Here is a 25,896-nt window from a genome sequence, read left to right on the forward strand (position 1 = left end):
CTGTTTTCTTTTTTTTTTTTTTTTTTGCGGTACGCGGGCCTCTCACTGTTGTGGCCTCTCCCGTTGTGGAGCACAGGCTTCCGGACGCGCAGGCTCAGCGGCCATGGCTCACGGGCCCAGCCGCTCCGTGGCATGTGGGATCTTCCCGGACCGGGGCACGAACCCATGTCCCCTGCAATGGCAGGTGGACTGTCAACCACTGCGCCACCAGGGAAGCCCTGCCTGCTCCTTTTTCATAGTAGCCTCTTCTTTTGTGGGAACCCACTATTGCCTCAAACCACTCTGAAGATGCTAGTTCACTTTTTCTTGTCTTCTTTCTTTTATCTGTTTCTCCTGTGGTCAGTCACTCTTTCACACATCTTGACATTTCTCTTTTACCAAATATTTGATGATCCTTGATTGGTCAGTAATATCTTTTTAATAAGAAAGCATGTTGGTTGGTTATTATAGGTAGTTGGCAAAGTTATTCTTTGCAGTTTGGAAAAGCAGTTTACCCATAAGACCCATCACCGAGCGGGGGACTAACTGTACAGTCCCACGTGTGAGAGGGTCAGAGACAGGCTTCTTTCTAGGGTATTCGGACAGTTCAGCTTGTATCCTCATAACCTTCGAAGTGAGGCGGACTTTATCACAGATGGTGACACTCTTCGGTGGATCTCACCCTTAGGTGGAGTTGCCTTTCCTTCCGCCTCCTCTGAGTTGCATGCGAAGGCCCCAGTTATCTCCCGCTTTGTGCCAACAGCCATACAGGAGGCCTCCCCAGGAAGCTCTTCTACCCTGGTTTTTGAGCACTTCCTTTGTCTCTAGGAGGGGCAGATGCTGCAGCCAGCTGATCCAGGGACCTGGGGAGTGGGGAGACACCTGCACCCGTGTTTCACAAAGTGTCTTCTAAGTCCTTCCACGCTGAAAGTATAATCAGGTCCCACCCCAGACCTGCTGAATCTGAGTCTGCATTTTAACAAGAGTCCTCGGTGAATCAGAAGCACATCAAAATCTGAGAAGTGCTGCTCCGCAGGGTCCTTGTTGCTGCCCTTCAGCTCCTGCTCTCCATCCCTGCTGCCTGGGCCCAGGCCCTCGGAGGCTGGCGTGGTTCCGCCTCTGCTCAGCACTCTCCTGGGCATGCTCCAGGTTCGTCTTTCACATCAGCCACTCTCCCTTTGGTATATAAGTATTTCCTACTTAGGAAATAGTATAGTAAATGCCCAAGTGCCCATTATCCAGCTTAGAAATAAAATGTTACAAATATAGTTGAAACCCTTGTGACCATCTCTCCTGATTCTCTTTACTTCAGTTCTGAGCACAGCCCCATGGCCACAGAGGTACCACTCTGGTGGGACTCTGTAGTGGGGTAGGCACAGACCCAAATGGCACCCTTAGCTGATGTGGGGCCTGAGACAGTATGAGATGGCCAGGGACGGGTAAGGTCTTAGGACTAAACTCACCCACTTGGTTGGGATAGAACAGATGAGGAAAAATCTAACTGGGGCACTAAGACACTGTAGCCAATGGTTTGAACTGAGAACTAAGGCAGTGGTGAGTTGAGGGAGAACAGCATTTGGTCAAATCTGCATCCATGAGACTGACACGTGAGCCCACAGGAGCTTCTAGAGACCCAAAGAGACACAGATAAAGGGAAATGGCATCCAGAATGTGTCAGTAGGAAGCAGGCCCCTCCACAAGGTGGGATCCAGAGCCCAGGAAAGAAGTGACAAGAGCAGGGCTGACTCCAAATCCTAGAAAGAACAGTCTCCTGGACAGAAAACCAGTGTGGTGGGAGATGGGTATTCAGGCACTGGGAGCTAAGAGGTTCAGTTGCCAGAATTTGGAATCAAAATAGGGCTTAGGTCTTAGAAATAAGGATGAGCTTGGATCAGACCAACTACAAGAGTGAAGATGCAAATTCTTAGACACTGGAGCTACTGAATTTCTTTCTGCTGACACTCAGAACTGGTCCTAGACTTATCTGATCAAGGTCAAGGAACCTCAGCCGGGGAAGAGGGAAAGCAAGGACAGGAGAGGGGAGAGGAGGCAGAAGCTAAGAACCAGGTACGATCCAACGCCCATCACTTGACCTCAGAGGGACTTATATTTTTCAGCATTTGTAAACAAGCCAACATATGCCAAGTTCTACACAGAAGTATAAAGATTATTCTGCACCCCCTGACCCAAACCCCCAATCGCCACGCAACAAATACCCCAGTGCCCCAGGAAGACCTCGTTCCATCCCATAACTCATTTTGAGCATCTTCTATGTGCCAGGCACTGGGCTGTGAACCGAGTCTTCAAAGGGGAATAACACCTGCCTTGACCTTCAGCAACTCCTGTCCCATCAGGAAATGAGACATGCAAACAGATCGTTTCAGTCAGCATGGAAAGGGCTGTACTCGAGGAATTCCTGGCTTCATGGATTGGGTTGCATGACTGAGTGGAGTGAGGTAGGAGAAAAGGGGTAGGGGGGAGGAGAGGCAAAGCAGGAGGGAGACACAGAGGGGACACCCAACACGATGTGTTCCATGAACCATAAGGACTTCGCTGCTTCTGAAGCACAACCCAAGGTAAGCGCGAAATGGCCAGAGATCCTAGGGTATGGAGTCTGAGAGCCCTGGGTTCAAATCCTTCCTCTGCCCCACACCATTTGTGTGACCTTGAACATGCTACTTAATCTCTGTAAACCTCAGATTTCTCCTCTGATTATTGGGGGATTCAGGAAACAAGTGCTAGATATACCACTGTTACTTAGTAAAAGGTCCGTGCTCCTAAGAGGATGAGGCTAAGGATGAATAAAAGACAATTCATAAACAAGGTGTATGCCATACTACTTACTAAAATTGCTTAACATTTATTGCTTCCTTTAGGATTAGTAAATTTTAAGTCTCCTGAGATACATACGCTAAGAATTGGAATTGATTAGTCTCCATAGTAGGAATGGATCAAACTCTCCTTGTTCTAAGTTTCCTCCAAAAGTAGTAGTTATTTTATTCTTCTTTGTCCTTATACAGATATATTTAGTGAGACCTACCATATATGCCTGCTCTGACAAACCCCACGTAAAGTACATCATCAACATTCACGGCCCCCTTGCATAATGAGGTACAGTCAATTACCAGTGAGCCATGCCCGTGTCTGATGGATGGGGAAACAACCTCTACAATCTCCCCAAAGGTAGAAATTATGGTGATTTCTCTTGGCTTTGTAGATTATTATTTTTTTTTTTACCGTATACTTGCAAATGGAAAAAATAAATCTGGTTATCTGTGAATTTCCAAGAATTTTATCAAAATGATGAAAAAATACTACGAAGACACAAGTTAAGAGGAGCCTGATCATTGTCTGGCTTCCTTTTTGTGCCTTCCTATTCTTCAACTCTTCACTGAAAAGAGATTGCATCTCTTCACCAGAGGGTAAAAATATTAAGTACAGAGGATAAGCTATAGAGATAACCTTCTGCTGAGTCAAGATGTGGCTGAAATTTATGCCAGGAATTCCGTTCACCACACTGGATGACTGATTCTCTCTGCAGCCAGGCGTCAACTGTAACAGCTTCTCCAATGGCCAAGGTCAGTGTTTAATGGTGATGGTTTTGATTTCAGTGAAGAATTCATAAGAGTCCTTGGCTCCTTCTCTACCCACACCAGAACTCTTCATCCCCCCGAAAGGCAGGTTCAGCTCTCTGATGAGCCAGCAGTTGGTCCAGACCAAGCCTGACTGTAACTTCTTGGCCACCCGGTGGACACGCCCCACGTTGCCTGACCACACCGTGGCGGCCAGTCCATATTTAACACTGTTGGCTCTTTGAATCACTTCCTCTTCACTATCAAAGGGGACGACACACGTCACCGGACCAAATATCTCTTCCTTCATGCAGCAGGACTCGTCCTTAATGTCTGTTATCACCGTGGGAAGCATGAAGTACCCTGCTTGATTCCTGGGAGGGAGGTTTAACTTATCCACTCCCTCACCGCACAGAATTTGGGCCCCTTCCATGCGAGCTTTCTTGATGTAACTTCTGACCTGGAGAGGTAAAAAATATACTAACAACTTATCGTTTGTCTTCACACAAAGCAGAGAAAATTCAATATTTTTGAAGCATCAAGATGTATAAGGTCATTCCCCCCCAAAATCTAAGGTTGATTATATTTTCACTCAGCTGCTAAGTAAGCCTGAGTGCAGAAGTGCTCTAAGTATTATCTGGGCATTCAGCCCTCATAGGTAAGAGGAGGAGAGTTTTTTATTTAATGTCTAAGTGCTAGGCATGCAGATAAATGCTTTTCTCACATTCTCAGGTAATTCTCTCAAAACTATTATAAACTACGTATTATTATCTCCTATATGCTGATTATATAATTGAGCCTCAGAAAGGGCAGAGGGTTCAAATGGATAATAAACAGTAAAGCTAGAACTCACACTCAGGTATATTCAGTAGTTAAATACACAGACTAATATTTTCTCACTTTGGGGGAGACTATGTCCATTGCAGAAAATGGGAAGTTGAATGGTATATAAGACTTAATTAAAAGCCAGGGTGCCCTTCAATAGCTGAGCTTCCAGAACAAATAATTTCTAATGTCTCATCTCAGTACTGATTATATTGTGAAAATATATCTAGGTAATAGAGTAAAGCTCACAATAAGGGGAAATAAATTATGTAATAAGTTGACCCAGTGACTCGGAGATAATGACAGATTTTTTTTTTTAATATTGGTTACAGAAATGACTCATTATAATAATGGCGTATCTATTTATATTTGAAAATGTTGTTGAAGTCACAATGATACACTCTTCTACCCTTGAGGGGCGTTATAAGCATAGGAGAAGTAGAAAAGTAATCCCCAAAAGTAAAAGTCTAAAACAACAGTCAAATAGTACATCAAAGGCAGGGTAAAGTGTGGAATGATATTTTGGAATCCTACGGATTATCATGTATCTATCTGAGCATTCTGCCCCAATATTAGATTAGTACTCCATTGTAGAACTATATTCATTGTAGAGCTATATGTTTGCCATGTAAAAATAAAAAGATAATGTCTCATTATTAACTTTGCTTCAGTTTATAGAACACTTAATAAGCCATGAAGTCAAAGACGTTTGAAAAAGCGAGCATTTGGTAGAGCTTTATATTCTCCACTATTCCTCCTCCCCAACATGAACAATGATCTCAAAGCTTTCCCTGAAAAGCTCTCGTTGAGTTTGTGGGTAGAGTCCACAATACATCTGGACTTTTCCTTCCCCGACTCTCTTGCTCTCTTGAAGCAACCCGGTCACATTAATTAAAAGATGGCAGAGGCAGCATCCTGTGTGAACAAGGCGAGTGCAGGTGAGTCTCCAGAGGCCCCTGCTGGATGTAGAGCCAAAACCTTTATCAGCGATTCCAACAGTGCAAGGAGCGCTCTGGTTTGAGATGATTGTGTCTAAACAAAACTACATGATTCTCTCTTTGAAGCTCTTGGGATAATAAAATACCAAGAGAAGTGTCAGTTTTCAAATTGTGAACTTATCAAATTATTCAACATATAAGTTACACACTAAACTGAATTTCTTTTCTAGAGAAAGTATCACTGGGTGACACAATGATATCTATACTTGCAGCTCAGAAAAACAACTTTGTAACTGTTAATGTGCTATAAAACGCAATGAAATATTCTTATAAAACCTTTTCTTGAGAGGAGAGAGCAGAGAGTAGTTAGCACTTAATGTTGAGTAGTTTTGGCCATAAAATCAAAGCATAGAGGTTAGAAGAGTGGGCTTGGGAGCACAGCAGTGCTCAAATCCCAGTTCCTCCACTTATCAGCTGAGGGATTTTAAATGCTCTACACCTGGACTTCCCTGGTGGCGCAGTGGTTAAGAATCCATCTGCCAGTGCAGGGGACACGGCTTCGAGTCCTGGTCCGGGAAGATCCCACATGCCGCAGAGCAACTAAGCCTGTGCGCCACAACTACTGAGCCTGCGCTCTAGAGCCCACGAGCCACAACTACTGAGCCTGCGAGCTACAACTACTGAAGCCCACACGCCTAGAGCCCATGCTGCACAACAAAGAGAAGCCACCGCAATGAGAAGCCCACGCACCACAATGAAGCCACAATGTGGCTCCCAGTCGCCACAACTAGAGAAAAGGCCACACGCAGCAATGAAGACCCAATGCAACCAAAAATAAATTAAAAAAAAAAAAAAGAAAAGCTCTACGCCTCAGTTTCCTCACTGGAAAAATGGGATTGACTGTGTCACCTAGTCATAGGGCTCTTGAGAGGACTAAATAAAATAATATACATAAAATACCTAGTGTGATACCTGACACATAGTAAGTCTTTTGAAAGTCAGCTGCTGTCGTTTGCGTTGGTGTTGCTGGTGATGGTGATGATGATCATGATATAATGCACGATCTGACACTCACGAGCTAAGAGATTTCAGGGATGCTCCCCACTGTGTACATCGGGGTGCGGGGTTAACTGACAGAGGAGGACAGGAAACCGCAAGAGTGGACCTTAGTTAGACCTGAAGCCTGGCCTTATTGGGGGATATACCCGTGAACTTCCTCTGTGCTTCCCCCCCCCCACCCCCCGCCTCACTGTCAACACTCAAGGATTCTCTCTCTCTGGCTATCTGCATCTTTGGAAGTCTGGCCTAGAGCCAGATTCTCCAGACAGTCAAGCAGGGAAGGATTCTGGAGAGTCAAAAGGAAAACAAAAATGAAAACAAAAAGCAACCCTGTGAAATAGGCAAGGGAGATTTTTCTGCATTCCCTGAGGACAGAATCACCTGCCATTTCCTGTGGGTCCGCGCCACCGTCCTGGGAACCTACGAAGTCACACTTGCACTTAGGAGCCCTTGGCCATTACAAAACAACTGTCACAGCCTCTAGCTGGATTCTTCTGTCACTGCATCACCATCTGTTGTGACAATCCCACAGGATGGAAACAAAGATCCCGTGGCTAATTTGATTTATTTATTTATTCATGCATTCATTTATTTTTGGCCGTGCACGGCACGCAGGATCTTAGTTCCTGACCAGGCGACCAGGGATCAAACCCGCGCCCCCTGTGGTGGAAGCACAGAGTTTTAACCACTGGACCGCCAGGGAAGTCAATTAATTTGATTTGGAGAAGACAGAGACCTACTGCAGAAGAGGAGGGGTGGAATGCAAGGATGGCAGCCGGCCATTCCTTGGCTCGCAGACCCCAAAGCTTCCTGGCGAAAGGAGAGGAAAGACGACTGCCAGTGGAGTGTGCCTGCTGCCGCCTTGATCCCAGATCAAGGTTTGGCACACTGAACTGAAAAGAGTCACAGCCTGAAAAAGACACGCATACACTTCCCAAGCTGCTTCCATTGGCTCCCTCTCAAAGGGCAGAGACACCTAGGGCTTCCTCACAAGACCTGAGCTGAGAGCCCCCCATCAGGGGCCCACCTGGTGAGAGACCCAGAGGGTAAAGCTGTGACTCCTTGCATCCAGGTACATGTTCTGGGCAGAGCAGTAGGGATGGAAGGTGTCCAGGGACCCTCTGAGCCACAGCAGGAAGGTTCTGAGACTTTATACTGGGGAGGGGTGGGGACTCTGAGCACAGCTGAGAGGAGGGATCCACCTACAGGACCACAAAACGAGGGGAACCCAGAGCTACCCGAAGTTTTATGTGTGGTGGGATAATGGAAATACCATCTTTATTGTTCTTCCTTAAAAAATAAAAATAAATGGCTTACGATAAACACTAAATTAAGTTTTTAACTATGAAAAACTATTTTTAACACTGTGCAAAATCTTCCCCCTTAGAAGCAATAGAACCGTGGAGCTGAGATGAGCTACCATCTTTCCGAGCTGGTCTTCTTAAAAGGGCAGCACATGAGCTCAGCACAACCAGGCTTTAAGTCACATCCTCTTGGCTGTCTCGTTATCATGGGGCATCATCTAAGGGGCACCCATGGGACCTTGATTATCATTCTCCACTGAAAGGAACCAGGGCTCAGTAGACAGAGGTCCTGTCGCCCGTGTGGGGCAGAACAACTCACATGGCCTGAGGCTGCTTGCTGTCAGAGAGCAGAAATGCTTCGGGGAGGGCCTGTGGTGGAGCTCAGGAGGGCATTGGGGGGGCAGGCTAAAGAGAGGGCCCCTTTGGGCCAGCAGGGATACACTGAGCATCACAAAATATTGTATTAAAGCCCACAGGCGTTACAATACATTGAAACCTGGTGAGCCTGTATTTGACCCAAGTTCACTATGTGGGGGAAAAGGGACAAACACTCAGAGTACAACAGAGAAAAGCCCTAACTACCAATAGGAGCCAGTGAATGGCATCAGTTTCTCTCACACACAAAAGACAGGGGCCTACAAATCTTTCAACTGCTACAGGAAAGTCAAATACTTTGATTTGTTTCACTGATACACCTCCCCTCATTGGGGAACTTAAATAGTTATTATAACAGTGCCTACGACGGAAGAACAGTTTTTCTGCTGAGTTAATAAAGAGAACTTTGAGTCTCAGGTGAATGGTGAATTGCAAAGGGGACCTTAGATGACACCATGGCCTGAGTCTACTGGAAGATGCTTCTGGGAAGTTAATTCTGTGCCACAGAAAGCATTCGGGAACATGCAGGAGGTTATTTTTCACCACTTATTTGCATGTGTGGGCAGGTAGCGTGTATCCCTTTGTCTAGAACAGCCAAATAAGGGAGGACAAGGGAGCCTCTTGTATCTGGTGATGCCTCGCTCCGCAAGGGTGGGAACATCCACAACCGTGGGTCCACCACAGGCACTCTGGGGACAGCTGCCCATGTGCCTGCAATCTTGTAGGTGACTTTGACTGGAGGAAAACACAGTCATGCTGGCCGGTCTCACTTTAAATAAATGACCACATATTTATTTAATGTGATCGTAAATGATCACAGCTCCAGGTGAGCCCTTGGAGCTGCCCCAGCAACAATACAGTCACTTCGAAGCCCATTCTCTCTCTTGATCTCCTGCAAGACTATCTCACACCTTTTCCTCCTTCTTGAAACCTTCAACACCATCTCCCGTCCTCACCCTGCTTCCCATTTTACTGAGAAAACAAGTAAGAAGAGACCAGCAAGACTGAGACTACACCTTCCCACCTATGGGCATCTGTGCTCCACACTATAGTGAAGGTAAAAGTTAAAATGTAGTAAGTCTACCAAATCTGTGCAGTGTCAGAGAGTTCTTCAAACTTAAGTGAAGGCTCTGTCCCTCACTGGTTAACTGATAGGGGTGTATTACCATTACCCTTGGTTGGCCTGAGTTACTACAGCTGGAAATGAGGTCTTTTTAGCTCTGAAATTCTATGACTTATTTTGGGAGTCCCACCAGGTAATGAATTAAAATGATCCTGAAGACCCAAATTCCATAAGCCACCCAGAGAACATCAATGGCTTCTCCCACGGAGGCTCCCACAAGTCACCCCACCAACTAAGGACCGCATCATTTGGATTGGATTCGCACTTCTAGACTCCCGTTTGCTGTAAGCCAGAGGCAGACCCTTACTGCCTGGGGACTGACTGGGAACATTTACCGGTGGAAATCCCTGCCACTCTCAGCTCACATCATTCTCATCACCTGACCTTTATGCTCTGCAATTTGCCTTCCTCACTCTACTGGTGGCATCTCTTTACTGACTTCTCAAGTTCATTTATGTCATGTAGATGCTGCTTTAACCTGGACTACATTTCTGTATTCATCTCTAACATTTTCAGACTCTGTATCCAGAGACAATTTCCCACACATCATAATTATCAAAAAATAGGGTAGTAATTAACAGTATTTCAAAGCACAGATAGTGTTATGCCTCGTGCTGAGCTCCTCTCAAAATAAGAACTCTTTCTGTAACTTACACACAGGGATTTACTTACTTTCTCCAAATGAGCTTTACTGATCAGAGCTCCCATGTCGGCTGATGGGTCAGAGGGAATGCCAACTTTCCACATTCTGGTAGCTTCTACAAACCTCTTTAAAAATTCACTATAGATGCTCTTCTGGACAAAGATCCTGCTGGTGCAGAGGCAAATTTCACCCTGCCAAGAATGACACATGAGGACAGTGACGAAACAGGAGGGCCCACTCCTTCTTGGATAGATCACCCTGCACTTCTGAGTGCCTGTCACGTATCAGGCACTGGTCTGGACAATGGGAGACAGTGGTAAACAAGATGAAGTTTCACCATGTGGAAGGCACTGTCTTATAGGGAAGACAGGCAACAGCACAAGTAAAGCTCAATGAACAATATAACTTCAGGTTGTGACCAAAACAATACAAGAAAACTAAGCAGAGAATGAGAATAGAAAATAATGGGGGGGGCAGCTTTTACTCCCTTTTATTAAAGGGAGTCCTGAAAGGCACTGGTGAACAGGGGATATTTGAACTGACCCTTGATTGACGTGAAGGAGCTGGATGGATGAAGATCTGAAGGAAGAGAATTCTCAGCTGTAAATGTAAAGGACCTGCCACAGGAATGAGCTTGGAGTGTGTGAGGAAAGGCAGGAAGGTGAGTGGGGCTGAGGGTGGGGATGGAGGCAGGGACAGGGGTCAGAGGGATGTAGAAGACAAAGGCAGGGGGCGAGGAGCGAGGCAACACCACACAGGGTCTTACAGGCTCATAGACTCACAGAGAGCTTGCATTTTATCTGCAGTATCATGAAAGGACCATGGAAGGCTTTAAGCAGCAAGATGATGGGATTGGATTTACATTTTAAAATGATCGTTCTGGCAGCCGTGTGGAGAATATAATTGGAGAGAAGGAGAGTGGGAACAGGGGAGTGTTAAGAGAGCTTTTCAGACATTCGGATAAGTGGAGGTAGCTTGGACAAGGCAGGATCAATGGAGATGAGAAAAGTGATAGGAGTCCACTGAGGTTAACAAATTCTTAAAGGGGCATGGGACCCCAAAAGCATAAGGAAACTGGCATAGATGCTCTGGAGAAATGATAGGATTCAGGATAGATTTTAAAGATAGAACTAATAGGACCTGTTGGTGGATTAGTGAGGTATAAGGAAAAGAGAAAGTAAGAACAAGGATGAGTCCCAGATTTGGGGCCTGAGTCTCAGAGTGGATGGTAGTCTCTTCCCTGGAGAGGCAAACACAAGGCGGGGAGAGCAGAGGTACCGCAGGGAAAGGAGAGGGAGGGGAATCAAGAGTTCTGCTCTGCACAGGTTAAGTTTCAGATGCTACTGGACATCCAAATAGAGGTACTGAGTGTTCCAGGGAGAGGTGCTAACAGATTTCTGAGTGAAAAATCATCCTTATCATCATTGGAACATAACATGTAATAGTTTAGAAACCACATTCTGGACTTGTCAGTATTGTGTATGTATGATTGTACATATATGCATAAATAAATATTTTCATCACATTGATATTTCATCTTCACAACAACCCATCCAACAATCAGGAGAAACAAAGTTGCTCAAGGCTCCTCCATGATGTTAAGTTAAGAAACTTGCTTGAGACTTGTTCAGGTATTTATTTCTAAGTGTGTGAATGCATTTGGGATGCTTTGGGAAGGGATAATAAGGTTTCCAGGAGCTAGGACACCTGGACAGCAAGAAAAGACTGGGAAAACTATAAATAAAGGAATGGGGAAGCTTGGAGAAGCAAAAAAGAAGTCATCACCCGATAAAAGCCGTGTAACTCAAGAAGAGGAGTTCGCTGCACAGGAGACGCCACAAGGCTTCTGAGTGACATTATGATTGAACAGATAGTCAATGGAGTAACACAATGTAACCATTCTCCTTTCACTGAAATAGTCCTGGATTGACTTACCCCAGTTTTGCACTGTGATGCAACAGATCCAGCTTGACAGGGCTACTGAGTTAAAAACAAGCAAATAAACAAAAGGGAAGAAAAAACCCAGAGGACATACCTGGTTGGCAAAGCTGGACCTGACTGTGGTCGGAACACACTCCTCCAGGTTGGCATCTTCAAAGATGATGGCAGGATTCTTGCCCCCCAGCTCCAGCGAGAGCTTCTTGCAGTGGGGAGCACTCAGCTGTGTGATCCGCTCGGCCGTGGGCTGGCTCCCAGTGAAGGAGATGAGGGGCACCTCTGGGTGGGACACCAGCGCCTCGCCTACCCTGGGTCCCATTCCAAACACAATATTTACAACACCTGGTGGAACACCTGGGTGGGAAGCAGTATCGGTTTCAGTGATTCTTCTCAGTATGTCGAGGACTTCAGGTTACATGGAGATTCTCCTTCAAAGTTCAACGGCGTGAATGGGGTTGGGAGGGAATGTTAACGGCTGTCTCTGGTTCAATAGCAAAACAAAGACTACAGCATCACCTCTGCCTATACTATGCCCCGGGCGGGATTTCTCCGGGGGCTTTGTCCTAGAAAAATGCAGGGTTGAACATTCTATATAATTCATTCCATAGTATTGACTGGGCCTCAGGGGCTGGAGATACAAATACATCCTCAGGCAGGTCGGGCCCCAGGAGGGAGGAGAGCCCTGCTCCAAGCTGGCATCCACGACTCACAGTTCAGTGAGCAAATGTGAAGTAGAGGGAGCATTCATGCACTAAAGAAACCAGAGAAAGGCTGGGCTTCCCTGGTGGCGCAGTGGTTGAGAGTCCGCCTGCCGATGCAGGGGATACGGGTTCGTGCCCTCGTCCGCGAAGATCCCACATGCCACGGAACGGCTGGGCCCATAAGCCATGGCCACTGAGCCTGCGCATCCGGAGCCTGTTGCTCCGCAACGGGAGAGGCCACGGCAGTGAGAGGCCCGCGTACCGCCAAAAAAAAAAAAAAAAAAAGGAAGCCAGAGAAGAGACTGACTACCTCGGCCCAGGGGAGTGAGGGACGGCTCCCCCAGGAAGGTGAGTCTTGAGTTGAAGGTCCAGCTCCCCATGATATGCATGCACCATCACGCTCTAAGACTGACTGACCAAGAACACCCCGAAGTAGGTGCCCCAATCTTTTCTCCCAGGAAACTCTACTGCTCTATATCTGCATGTATTCATTTATGTGTTTTATGGATTTTCCTGTTCATTACATATCGACCACTAGAAGGTACTCCAGCTAAGGGCAGACATGGGGTCTGTGTTTTGCCTTTCGTTGTATCCACTGTGCCATGGCCTACTTTGCCATATAGAATGAATACCCATTAAAAAAATTTTTTTTAACACATCACATTTAAAATAAATTAATGATAGCCATTATCAAAAAATCTGGAAACAATAAATGCTAGAAAGGGTGTGGTGAAAAGGGAACCCTCCTGCACTGTTGGTGGGAATGTAAATTGATACAGCCACTATGGAGAACAGTATGGATGTTCCTTAAAAAACTAAAACTGGAACTACCATGTGACCCAGCAATCCCACTACTGGGCATATACCCTGAGAAAACCATAATTCAAAAAGAGTCACGTACCACAATGTTCATTGCAGCTCTATTTACAATAGCCAGGACATGGAAGCAACCTAAGTGTCCATCTACAGATGAATGGATAAAGAAGACGTGGCACATATATACAATGGAATGTTACTCAGCCATGAAAAGAAACGAAATTGAGTTATTTGTAGTGAGGTGGATGGACCTAGAGTCTGTCATACAGAGTGAAGTAAGTCAGAAAGAGAAAAACAAATACTGTATGCTAACGCATATATATGGAATCTAAAAAAAAAAAAAATTGGTTCTGAAGAACCTAGGGTCAGGACGGGAATAAAGACGCAGACATAGAGAATGGACTTGAGGACACGGGGAGGAGGAAGGGTAAGCTGGGACGAAGTGAGAAAGTGGTATGGACATATATACACTACCAAATGTAAAATAGATAGCTAGTGGGAAGCAGCCACATAGCATAGGGAGATCAGCTCGGTGCTTTGTGACCACCTAGAGGGGTGGGATAGGGAGGGTGGGAGGGAGGCTCAAGAGGGAGGGCATATGGGGACATACGTATGCATATGGGTGATTCACTTTTGTGTACAACAGGAGCTAATGCAGTATTGTGAAGCAATTATACTCCAATAAAGATCTATTAATAAATAAATAAATTAAATAAATTAATGAAAAATAAGATATAATGCTACATATGTATGCTATTAAAATAATTTTAATGAGAATAAAAAATTTAAAGAGTACCAGTAAACGTTCACATTTATTGGGTACTTCCTGTGGGCTGGTCATTGTTGTAAATGGGCTACACCCTATAGATCTCCCAACAGCTCTGTGAGGTTCGTCGTATTAATACATTGATTGATTACGTTTCTTTGAGCTCCGATGTTAATAAGTTAAGAGCTATCTACTGGCCAGTACTTCTCAGAACCATTTTGCCATTTGATCCAGACACTAATGAAATTTTTCTAGATAAATCTGCCTTCTACCCTTAAAAGATTCTGGTTATAAGAGAGAGAAGGCAGTTTAATTGGCAAATAACAATTCAGTAAAACTCAGAGTAGGAGGCTAAGAGACAGGAAAGGGAAGGAAGTCCCTCCAGAGCTAGGATGTGCCTGGATCACGGCAAGGAAAATTTTAAGCTTAAACAGAGCAGAACCAAAATTAATAGGAAGGGCCAGAAATCTGCCATCAGTGGACACTTCAGGAATGAGAGCAAACGTTTGGTGCCCACAAGGGAAAAAACCAAATATTCTAGGGCTCCCAAAGAGGTATTCATGGTGTATCTATATAAATATTCGATGATTTTATTTCAAAGAAAGTTCACTTACCAAGTCTGTTTGAATGCCGCGGACTAGAGGAGCTAGCTGTTGACATATCCAGAATGCCTTAGCACGTTGTTTTAGCTTTCTTTTCTTACACTATTGCAAGTTTCTCTTAGAGTGCTCTAAAGCAGAATTAAGTGATGTCATTCACACCCCCTCCCAATCCCAGTGGAGAAACTGAGGGCTCATGTCAGGTGCAATTGGACCATCATACTCTCAGTGTTTGTTGGAGGAGGAAAGTTTGGCAAAGCCAGCCCAGGGAGGGAGGGAGGATGGGAGGGAGGGACAGACTGTCTCGGTACAATAGGTTTATTCATTCACAAGAATAAGAGCAATGCTGGGTAAATAAATGGAAACATAAAACTCTCAGGCAGACCAGGTTCTGGGTTATATGAAAGAGGAGGGTGATTAGAAAAGAGAAATCAGGGGCTTCCCTGGTGGCGTACTGGTTGAGAATCTGCCTGCAAATGCAGGGGACACGGGTTCGAGCCCTGGTCTGGGAGGATCCCACATGCCACGGAGCAACTAGGCCCGTGGGCCACAACTACTGAGCCTGAGCGTCTGGAGCCTGTGCTCCGCAACAAGAGAGGCCGCGATAGTGAGAGGCCCGCGCACCGCGATGAAGAGTGGCCCCCGCTTGCCACAACTAGAGAAAGCCCTTGCACAGAAACGAAGACCCAACACAGCCAAAAATAAATAAATTAATTAATGTCAGATGTAGGCTTGTGACATCCTCTGTCACATAGGGGAGGACGTAAGTCAGGCACCAGCAGATAAACAAAGCTTTAAAAAAAAAAAAGAGAAATCATCATAGATCAAGACCTAGCTGATCTTAGGAGTGAGTGGTCTCAGGAACACGGCTCTGTGGCACCCTCCCCAGCTCCCTGTGTATCCAACACAGGATCAAAGCAGAGCAGAGGCCCCACTTCTATCTCACACCAGGGAACCGGCAGTCAAGAGGCAGGGAAGAAACACCTTGGACCTTTGCAGATACTAGAGATTCCATTTTGCAAAGAAAGGGATAGAATGCGGTCTCTTTTGTAAGGGAGGGATGGCACGTTCTGGGACAGGAGGGAGGTAGGGGTGTTCATATCATGCACCTTCCAGAGGCCTGGGGCAGCCATCGACATCATCCCAAAAACCTGGGCTGGGTGGCCTCATTCTTCCATAGGATACAAGGGAAATGGGCAGCTAAACTAGGGTCATGAGGCCCAGTGCTCTTCCCTCAACGGGCACAATTTAACCTGTCATCTAAACCCTGGAGTAGGAACTGGCTCAACTTTCCTGGAAGCCAATGTGTATGTTTTTGCTTTGAGAGAAAAGGCATACAGGAGAGAGATGGGCTCTTACCAACCACTCCTTCTATGGATCTAAGTGAGCCCAGCAACACCTTCTTTGTGGGCTTGAAGGAAACGAGCACAGCAGAGACTGACAGAGCCTGTTCCCCACCACCTGCCCATCATTCCCACCCAGGCTGGGCAGAGACATGAGCTGAGGGCCTAACAGTGAGGGGCTTCCTGTGGGTTACAAGCTAGAGCCTCCTGCCTGCAACCTTCCAACCCCGGTGCAGTGTCGGCTGAACATTCCAGGCGAAACCAGGAACACACCTTCCACATTTTAAACCATCGGCAAAAGGGGGACAAGGAACCATAGTATATCAGCATCTCAGCAGTGGTTCCAAATGCAGGGAAAACTGAGGGGTGTATATTCAATTCTCTTGAAAATGGGCTGTTTCTCTTAGGCATTCTATAGCTGTGCAAACCAGAGAGGTACCTAGCAATATTCTTCTTTGCATCAAAATCCACTGGTGTTTCAAACGTACTATTTAAACTGACTATTGGAGACACAGTCTGGGGCAGGCTGGTGTCTGAGTTTATCAAGCTCTTTAAGCCGTTTGCTGTACTGCTATCCTGTGCTCAGGGGACTGCCCGTGGAGCCCGTGCAGGGAGGAGCTATCCTGCAGTAGCATGTTCTGGGGATGAAGAAAGGAAGCAGTGGGCACGAGCCCCGTGGATGAAGGGGATTTCTCAGAAGAGGATCAGGGAAACGAAAAATCAGAGATGTCCCTGGGATCTGTTTCGGTGCTGAGCAGATTTCTATCCAAAATAACTTTTCAAATGTCAGTGACCCTACGGTGGCCGAAGCCTACAAAACATACATCTCCAAAGCCAACCGCGTGCCCCCCCTTAAACCCCATCTCCCAATTACCTGCTTTCTCCAGGAGTTTGCACATCATCCACGCGGTCACAGAAGTCAGCTCGCTGGGCTTGGCTATCACAGTGTTGCCAGCAGCGATCGCTGGAGCCAGCTTCCAGGTCAGCAAGTAGAGGGGCAGATTCCAGGGACTGATCAGACCAGCTAACAGAGGATAACAGAAGCATTGCCAGCAATGACATGCCCCTCAAAGCAGATGGGCCAGACAGGCTTTATGAATGCAAGCTCCTTCATGCTACACCAAACTTCAGCTTACTCTTCCAAAATCCCAAACTTTTGTAGCCAACTTCAGGGAACTAATTCTAAACTGTATTACAAGCAGCTGTACCTTTTAAGACTATAATCAGGACAGTCTACTCTTTTCTTGATGACTTACAATTATATTTATGAACAACAGCAATATAAGTTCTGGGGCTAAAAGACTGTCACCTGTCCCTAAACATTCTCAGAATGTGATCAATTTTGAGAGTTGTAGACTGATCTCTGTACTGTTTAAACTTCTCCCTCCTCATTAATCAAACAGGCCAGCTACTATTTCTTCTAAATTTCTCCATCTCTGTTTCTAATCTCTTGTGGATTGAGACATAAAATTTCTAGCTGTTCAGAATTATTTGTAAAATAAGAGCAATAGGTTCTGAGACTGTGAAATCCATTTTCGCTAACCCAGAGTATTTTTTAATTAAAAAAAAAAAAATCTTTCTAGGTTCTCACCTGTATCCTGACCAGATAGGTTTGCTGGGTAAGTAACAGAACCAACATCTACAGTGGGTCTCCATGTAACATTCTGAAACCACCTAGGCTTCTGACCATAAAACGTGTAAAAATAAAACCTACATTATGAATCAGTAGATGGATTCACCTTATTTTATACTCTGCCCTCAAGCCTGAGCTATGAAAGTGAACATAGTTTACATTATTAAATTTCCCACTGAAAAATCTGCTCTTTAGGGGATAACAATATTTTTGCAGCATAATGTACTAGCATACTTCTTAGGAGGAGGTTGGAGCTTTCATAACGCCTTGAAAATACCATTTCCGAAGGGCTCAGGTAAAATGTTCCATTTTCCTCCCCTTTAACTTATCTTCTTTTATTCTATCATAAAATATAACTAGTAAAGTATGGACGGTAGTTGGTTTTTTCTCAGAGGAAACAGTGACATCTAGTGGAAACTTTTAGTTATTGCAGACATTTATATGTCCTCTAAAGGGCAAGAAGCAGAGAAATGAAAGAGGGAAGTAGATAATCCAGTCAAGGCTTATTTACCATGTCCCTGGCACTGTTCTAAGTGCTCTACACTTACTAACTTACATAATTCACACAAAGATATATAAAGATAAAATTAAACGATCCTCCCAGTTTCCAGATCAGGATACTGAAGCACACAAAATTTAAATCACTTACCCCACACATAACCTAAAATCTATGATCTTAATCACAACGCTCTCTGGAAAAAATAATTTGTTTTTTTTTAATTACAAGGGACAAAAAGTCCTGGATTGTGAATTTACAATCAGTATCATTCTTTTTTTCTGTGATTCCTCCAGAACAAGTTTCCAGGAATAACTAGGGAATTTGACACAAAGAAAATAAACTAGAATTGGATTTTTAAGGCCAATTAAATTTCAGATAAAGTAGAAGAAATTTCTACTTTCCTTTTTTTTAAGTCTGTTCCTTTAGATCAATTCTACAGGGCTGACTGAGCATCTCTACGTACAGCTGTGGTCCAGGCTTTCACTGCAGCACCTACCGATGCCCACGGGGGTCCGAACCGTGTAGTGGAGACAGCCCAGGTGGTCCATCTGTGTGCACTCGGACGTGTGGTGCAGGATGGAGGAAGCGAAGAACCGGAAGTTCTGTACAGACCGGGGAATGTCCATGGTTCTCGCCAGGGTTAGGGTTTTCCCTGTAAGAAGTCAACAGCAGAAGGCGCTGTCAGTGTTCTTCACCTCGGACTGGGAGGAAGCAATACCACACACGTATCCTGCTCACACTGAAGTAGCCTCTGTTTCTTCCAGCCTGGGATGGGCATTCATTGGTTACAGAGAGCGTTGATCATAGTTTGATAAAACTGTGAAACAATTAGATGTGAGGTTGTAAGATGAAGTAGAGGGGGTTAGAGTTGAGTCAAATAATCTTTGTTTTGTGGACTGAACAATTCATAGCTATCATCAGGAATTCGCCAGGTGCTATCACTTCACCCACACCAGCTCTTTCAATTCAAAATCACCAAGCTTTGGACATGCTACAGAGGGGTTGGAATAATGGGTGTTAAGACAGCTGTATTTGCACGTCACCAAAAAAGCACGTGATGATATTAACTGTCCCCTCAACACACAGTGGAGTCACTAAGATGGACACATGGCAGAACCACTGGTGGGAAGCTGGCACAGGATGCTGTGTGGCCCTTGCTCACCCATCACGTGCCCCATGCACATCCTAGACATATGCTTCCCTGGATTGTTCCTCAGTTATCTTTAGTGATACAGGGAGACTCTGCAGTGTCAGGAAGCATTTTTTTCTTAAGGGTTTGGAGTCAGGCTGCTTCTTAACTTTAGGCTGCTTTACAGCACGCATGTAAATTAAAAAGATCTTGGCCTTTCCTAACAGATATCATTACAAAGATTTACAGACATTTACTCCATTACCCTGACTTCTGGGAAGCAGTTAAAAAAATTGGGAAATTGTGTTGGGAGTGGAACAGTGACCGACATATCAGAAATCTTTCTAAAAAACTGTGTGACTGCTCTTCAAGTTATCTTTGCCTTTAGCAAACAAACTTATGCTTACCAAAGAGGAAAGGAGGGGGAGGGATAAATTAGGAGGTTGGGATTAACATATACACACTATTATATATAAAATAGATAACCAACAAGGACTTACTGTAGAGCACAGGAATTATATTCAATATCTTGTAATAACCTATAAGGAGTAAGAATCTGAAAAAGAACATATATATGTATATATACATACATATATACATATATAAGACAATTTGAAGAGCTGTCACATGTATATGTATATATATATAGATATATATCTGAATCACTGTGCTGTACACCTGAAACTAACATATTGTAAATCAACTATACTTCAATTAAAAAATAAATACCATGCCACAACTACTGAAGCCCGTGCACCTAGAGCCTGTGCTCTGCAACAAGAGAAGCCACCGCAATGAGAAGCCCTTACGCCACAACGAAGAGTAGCCCCTGCTTGCCGCAACTAGAGAAAGCCTGCTCGCAGCAAGGAAGACTCAATGCAGCCAAAAATAATTAATTAATTAATTAAAAATTTAAAACTAATAAATGAATCATGTAGTGAAAAGAAAAGAAACAAATTTGCTTTGAAACTCTCTACTTAGAACTAGTGGAGAGCTGCACCCTCAGCCCTCGTTCTTCCTCTCTCCCCATATCCATGCCCTTTGCCATACATCTTTGCAGTTCCTTCCACCAAATATACAATGTATTTATTTCCGTTCCTCCTGAACTGGCGTTGGGCCTTGACTTGCTTTGGCCATCAGAATGAAGCAGAAGTGGGCCAGTTGCAAGCCTCGGCCTTCAGAGGCCTTGGCTGGTTTGGCTTTCCATCCTCTACCACTGCCGTGAGAAGCACGTGGGTGGGCTAGCTGATAGGTCCAAGTGGGTGGGGGTAACATGAAGAAAGTGTCCTGAGTTCCATCCACATGGTTAAGAGTCAAGAGATCAACTGACAACCTGGAAGGAGCGTGTGAACCGCCAGGAAGATAGTGCGTGCTCTTCCCATAAAGAAGGGACAGCGGCGCTAAACCCCGGCTCCGCTAGAGAGAGCGAGCTTGGGAAAGAGGGAAGAGGCTGGCACAGATGCCTCTCACCTTGGTCCCTGGATTCAGCCTGGGCCAGCTCCTCCAGGGACTGTTCCAGCAAATCCGCCAGCCGCTGCAGCACCTGCGAGCGCTCCTGGGGCTTCCGGGAGGACCAGCCCGGAAAAGCTGCTCTGGCGGCCTCCACCGCGGCTTCGATCTCGGAGGGGCAAACGGAAGAGGGTCGCCTTAGACTGTTGCTCCCGAGGGTTGGATGAATCCAGAATCCACAGGTCCGTACATGGCTAACGTTTTTTCTGCCTAATTGCAAGTATTCGACACTCTCAATACTGAGTCGCCCACAAAGTGGTGTTTACCTGACCAGCAAAGTCGGGGCACCACAAAAAAAGAAAAATGCTCCATTTTGACCAAGGTATCCAGAATGTGGCGATAATAGAATCTATTTGCGTAGCAGGTATACGTTTTCAATAATTTCAAAATATAGAAAATTTCTGAATATCATATGAGAGGAAACTTAATTAAGATGTATGGAATCTCTAAACTTTTAATGCAGTTTTGACATACTTGATAAGGTCTAAAAGTTTCTTTGAAATCACATCCCAGACTGTCATTTTCACTTGGAATGACTAATCATATTAGTTATTTATTGACTAATTTTTATATATAACGGAATGTGCTAAATGCTTTACACAAATTATTTCATTAAATCCCTTTTAAAATTCTGTAACATGAGTATTGCTAAGCCTGTTTTACAGGTAAGGAAACTAAAACACAGAGAGCTCAAGTAATTTGCCAGAGGTCACACAGCTAATAAGTGGCAGAATCAGGATGCAAACCCAGATCTCTGTGGCTCCCAAGACCACAGCTGGCCTGCTATGGCATAACCACAGTCCCAGTCCCCTGCCTGGCTCCGCCCAATGGAAAGGTCCTCTGTTGGAGAAGAGGGCATCTGTGGTTGAACAGATAGCTTGGGGACCTGGTTTTAGAGCTAAATCCAAAAGGAAACAATGTATAGGAAGGTATCAGCAAAGCCAGTTCATGGAGGCAGAATGAATTATCAGGGTTTCTGCTGTCTTTCTCCTCTCTTAGGCAAATGTCTAAGCAATGCCTTTTCCAGAGATGGCAAATCCAGAGCCTGTGTCTCTCCCTTCTCCTCTCTCACATGCATGACATTCATAATCACTCACAGCTTTCTTCCACCACTGGACCCAGGCTCAGTCTCAGAATCTTTTTCCACAAGCTTCCGGCATCTTTCTTGTATTACATGATCTGAAAATTCAGCTGCCCTATCACCCCAAATCGGATCTACATGCCTTCTCATTTTCTTTATGTGAACAAAGTCACCTTCAGCTGAGCTAAAATAGGTATAAAAGGATTCTTGTCTTAATTACAAATGTCTGGAAAGTTGGTGGTTGATGCCCTGCTGCCAGCCAACAAGAGGACGGTTCCTACCTACAGCAGTCAACGTCAAATCTAATCTTCCTACAGTTGTTGATGCAAAACTCTGATCTTTTAGAAAAGCAGAAAACTCAAGTCCAGTCATATTTTCTAAGTTGTCCTATGTCACATGTCCTACATCCATTTAATGTAGAACACATATAATGTACTACATACAATATTAGCAAAAGATAATACTTATAAAGCATTTACTATATGCCAGATGCAAAGGGCTCTACATATGTCAGTCTGTTTAATCTTCAGAACAACACTCTGAAGTAGGTATTATTATTATCCCCATTTTATAGATGAGGAGACTGAGGTTCAGCTCTAGGTCAAGAACATAGGTATTAAGCGGTGCAGCTGATCTCTGAAGCCAGGCAGTCGGACCCCAATGCTACAGTGCAAATGCTACTGCGAGTGTGTGTGTGACCACTAATCTAAGCATGCTGTGATCTGTAAAATAAGGATGATGATAGAGTCTTATTTATAGGTTATGACTCAGATTTGGGACAATTTGTGTTCAATGGCTTAATGAATGCACAGCACAAAGCAAAAGCTGAATGAATGGGAGTCCTGTTGACAGACTGGCCGCACTTTCTGTGAGTGACTTGTGGGGAAATTGGGCATGTGGCTTGCATGGTAACCATATTTTTCAAGCCAGAAAAACCTGGGATTTATGGTATCAGATGGAACGTTTGCAAGCTGGATTGCTGGAAAATCCAAAATATCTATTCCTCTGCGAGCAGGTGTATCCATCCCTCATTCTCTCTTCTGCAAGGGCTGAGCCATTAGCTGCAGAAAATATTTCTCCTGAATTTGGCATACTTGTCAATTTTAACTTTACTTTGGAAAGGGCTCTGAGACAATGAGGGCTGGAAAAGCTGGATTTTCCACGTCTATCCCAGGTCATTTGAAGCAAACAAAATTGCAGGTTACAGTTTAACCAACAGATTAGCCAATATTTGCAAACTTTAATCCAAAAGTCTAAAGGTTTCTTTTTAATGCAAGACAGATTTAGAATATTATTAACAGTAGAGAAAGAATAGCTTAGTTCTTTTTTTAAATAAACCTTGCATATAATACTCATTTACATATGAAGGCTACAATTATCTTTTAAATAATCTAGTTCTTTGTGCCTTAAAAAAATAAATTAAAATCCATTTAATTTGAGCATAAATCCATTTAGATGAGTATAAATTCATCAGCCACATTTATCACCCCAAATATATTTATACTCTCAGTGCAATAACTAATCAAATATATTGCAAATATTTTACAAAACTCCTCAATAATATTAATTCTACATCACTGAAAAAAAGTTTTAATGTGTGCACCATTAAGTACTTTGAGTAAGAAAAAGTAGTGTTAAATTTAACTTCAAAAATATGCAGGAATTTGATTCTGCATTTCATCATTCAAATGATTGGTTTTACTTTACTAGATATTTTGAAGACATGAAGATTACAGGATAATATAAAATAAATCCCTGGGTTTTAAGATTTTGCTAATTTTTGTGAAGTAATGCATTTTGTGGAAATCCATGAATATAATGGCAAATTTAGGCAACACTTGGTTGAGAAAAAGGATCACTTAGTAATACTGATCATTCTTACAAATAATGCTTTTTACTAGGCACCCATCAAGGAATGTCTGTGAGTTGTGGCTTTGTGTTAGGCTACCTGGATTATTATTTGTTTCTGCATATGGTAACCTGAGATTGGTGTCGTGTATCATATATACCCAATTACAAAATAAACCTTCCTAGAACTAAAAACCTTCCTTCTGCTAATGTTTAACAATCCTACACCTTTTCTCAATTTCCTTTGCTCCTAGAAAATTAAGTTACCATAAATCACCAACAGGCAAAGTAGATTTCAGTCTTCTCTGAGTGAATATACTCACCTCTTCTTTTCCACTGTTTGGCACTTGGCAGTACACTTCCCCTGTAGAGGGATCGTAGGAATCTATGTATGAGCTACAAGGTAAAAATTTCCCATCTATGAAATTTTCCAGCATCAGAAGGGCCCTTGTTCCAGCCATAGGAAAGGACATGCCTGCCCTTCCCCTTTGCGTTGCTCAGGAAGGTTATCCCCCCGCTCTCCCGACTCCTGACTTAAGTCCCCTCCTCACTTCCAGCCCCAGTGACCCCATCTGCCAATCAGTGAAAGTGGGAGGTGACATGACATTCTCCGAGAGTATTTCAGTCTCTAAACTCCGAATGAAGAGAGTTCCCAAATATTTCACAGCTGTCCAGTACGTTGTGAGAAATGGATAATAATATGTTAAAGCAACATCAGCTTATGTGTTCATGGCCCTTTAAAATGGTCAAAAGGCATCTGTGTGTATCATTTTATTGGATTTACACTATATTCACTGCTCGAACACTGATTAAGTGCCAGGCTGTGAGGCAGGTCTTTACATGAATTTACTCATTTATTCCACACAACAATCCTATAGAAAGTAAAGGTCATTACTTCCCTTCTTTTGTCCTCGGAGAGGTGAATTTGTCCAAAATTGCAGAGTTGGTAAGGGTCCTTTTAGTCTCCAAATCATGTGCTTTTTCCTCAGTGCATCACTGCCCTCACCCTCAGAGGTGGCTGAAGGCAGACTTTCTCTTTCCATCACCCACCAGTTTCTCTCTGCCTTGTCGCTGAACTGTCCATCCTAAAACCGGGGCTGCCACCCCAGCCCACATCTTCCCAGATGTGCCATGAAGATGACGGTATCAGCCCAAACTATACACAATGTATGTAACACACCCAGGACTCATGTCCATGATGTATATAAGAAGTTCTACAAATTGGTAAGAGAAATGAACAACCTCATAGAAAGGTAAGCAAAGGATATGAAAAGCACCTCATAGCAAAGGGAACACAGTGGGCTAATGAGTGCGTGAAAGGATGCTCTGTGTCACAGTTAATCAGGGAATGTGAGAGACAAAGAAGACTGGAAAAGTTTTTTTTTTTTTAAATTGAGGTATAGTTGATTTACAATGTTGTGTTAGTTTCAGGTGTACAGCAAAATTTTATATATATATATATATATATATATATATATATATATACACACAACACACTTTTTCACATTCTCTTCCCTTATAGGTTATTACAAGATATTGAGTAGAGTTCCCTGTTCTATAAAGTAGGACCTTGTTGATTATCTATTTTATATATAGTAGTGTGTATCTGTTAATCCAAATTCCCAATTTATCTCTCTCCCCTTCCCCTTTGGTTACCATAAGTTTCTTTATGAGTCTGTTTCTGTTTTGTAAATAAGTTCACTTGTATCATTTTTTTAGATTCCACATATAAGCGATATCATATGATACTTGTCTTTGTCTGACTTACTTCACTCAGTATGATAATCTCTAGGTCCATCCCTGTTGCTGCAAATGGCATTATTTCATTCTTTTTGTGGCTAAGTAATATTCCATTGTGTATACATACCACATCTTCTTTATCCACTCATCTATCAATGGACATTTAGGTTGTTTCCATGTCTTGGCTATTGTAAATAGTGCTGCCACATTTATTTCATTTATTTCACCATTAATTTACTAATACATATTTAAGTGGCTTCAATGTGAGAGAGAAAAGGGATCTTCTGAAAGCTAAAAGCTGGCCTGGCACTCACAGCTGGGCCATGGTGTTCCCCTACTGAACACTGACAATTCCTAAATCTCTGACATCAGACAAGGTTATTCTGTGCTCCTGATGAAGTGAGATACTGTCCTCACACCTGAGCACAGACCAAAAGGCACCGTGCAAACCATGAAAATGACTTAACATCGCCCTC

At 43.9% G+C, this 25,896-nt stretch overlaps 1 protein-coding gene across 2 annotated transcripts; it reads right to left on the reverse strand.

Moving 5' to 3' along the window:
• Positions 1 to 318: 318 nt before the first annotated feature.
• ALDH8A1 (aldehyde dehydrogenase 8 family member A1) lies at positions 319 to 24,167 on the reverse strand. 2 transcript variants are annotated; one of them, XM_029223709.1, is made up of 7 exons: positions 24,004 to 24,167; positions 20,713 to 20,860; positions 18,610 to 18,765; positions 16,856 to 17,005; positions 11,854 to 12,110; positions 9,848 to 10,009; positions 319 to 4,011 (listed from the first exon to the last, which is right to left on the reverse strand). In XM_029223709.1, exons 1-7 carry the CDS (start codon positions 24,151 to 24,153, stop codon positions 3,559 to 3,561), a joined length of 1,476 nt encoding a protein of 491 aa, XP_029079542.1. In that variant the 5' UTR covers positions 24,154 to 24,167; the 3' UTR covers positions 319 to 3,558. The 2 variants fall into 2 exon arrangements, with proteins under 2 accessions (XP_029079542.1, XP_029079543.1); XM_029223710.1 differs by having other exon boundaries at positions 3,559 to 4,011; positions 20,713 to 20,961; positions 24,004 to 24,044.
• Positions 24,168 to 25,896: the final 1,729 nt, after the last annotated feature.

The sequence above is a fragment of the Monodon monoceros genome, unplaced genomic scaffold (genome assembly GCF_005190385.1).
Source record: "Monodon monoceros isolate NGI ecotype Baffin Bay Population unplaced genomic scaffold, NGI_Narwhal_1 Super_Scaffold_15, whole genome shotgun sequence".
Lineage (NCBI taxonomy): Eukaryota > Metazoa > Chordata > Mammalia > Artiodactyla > Monodontidae > Monodon > Monodon monoceros.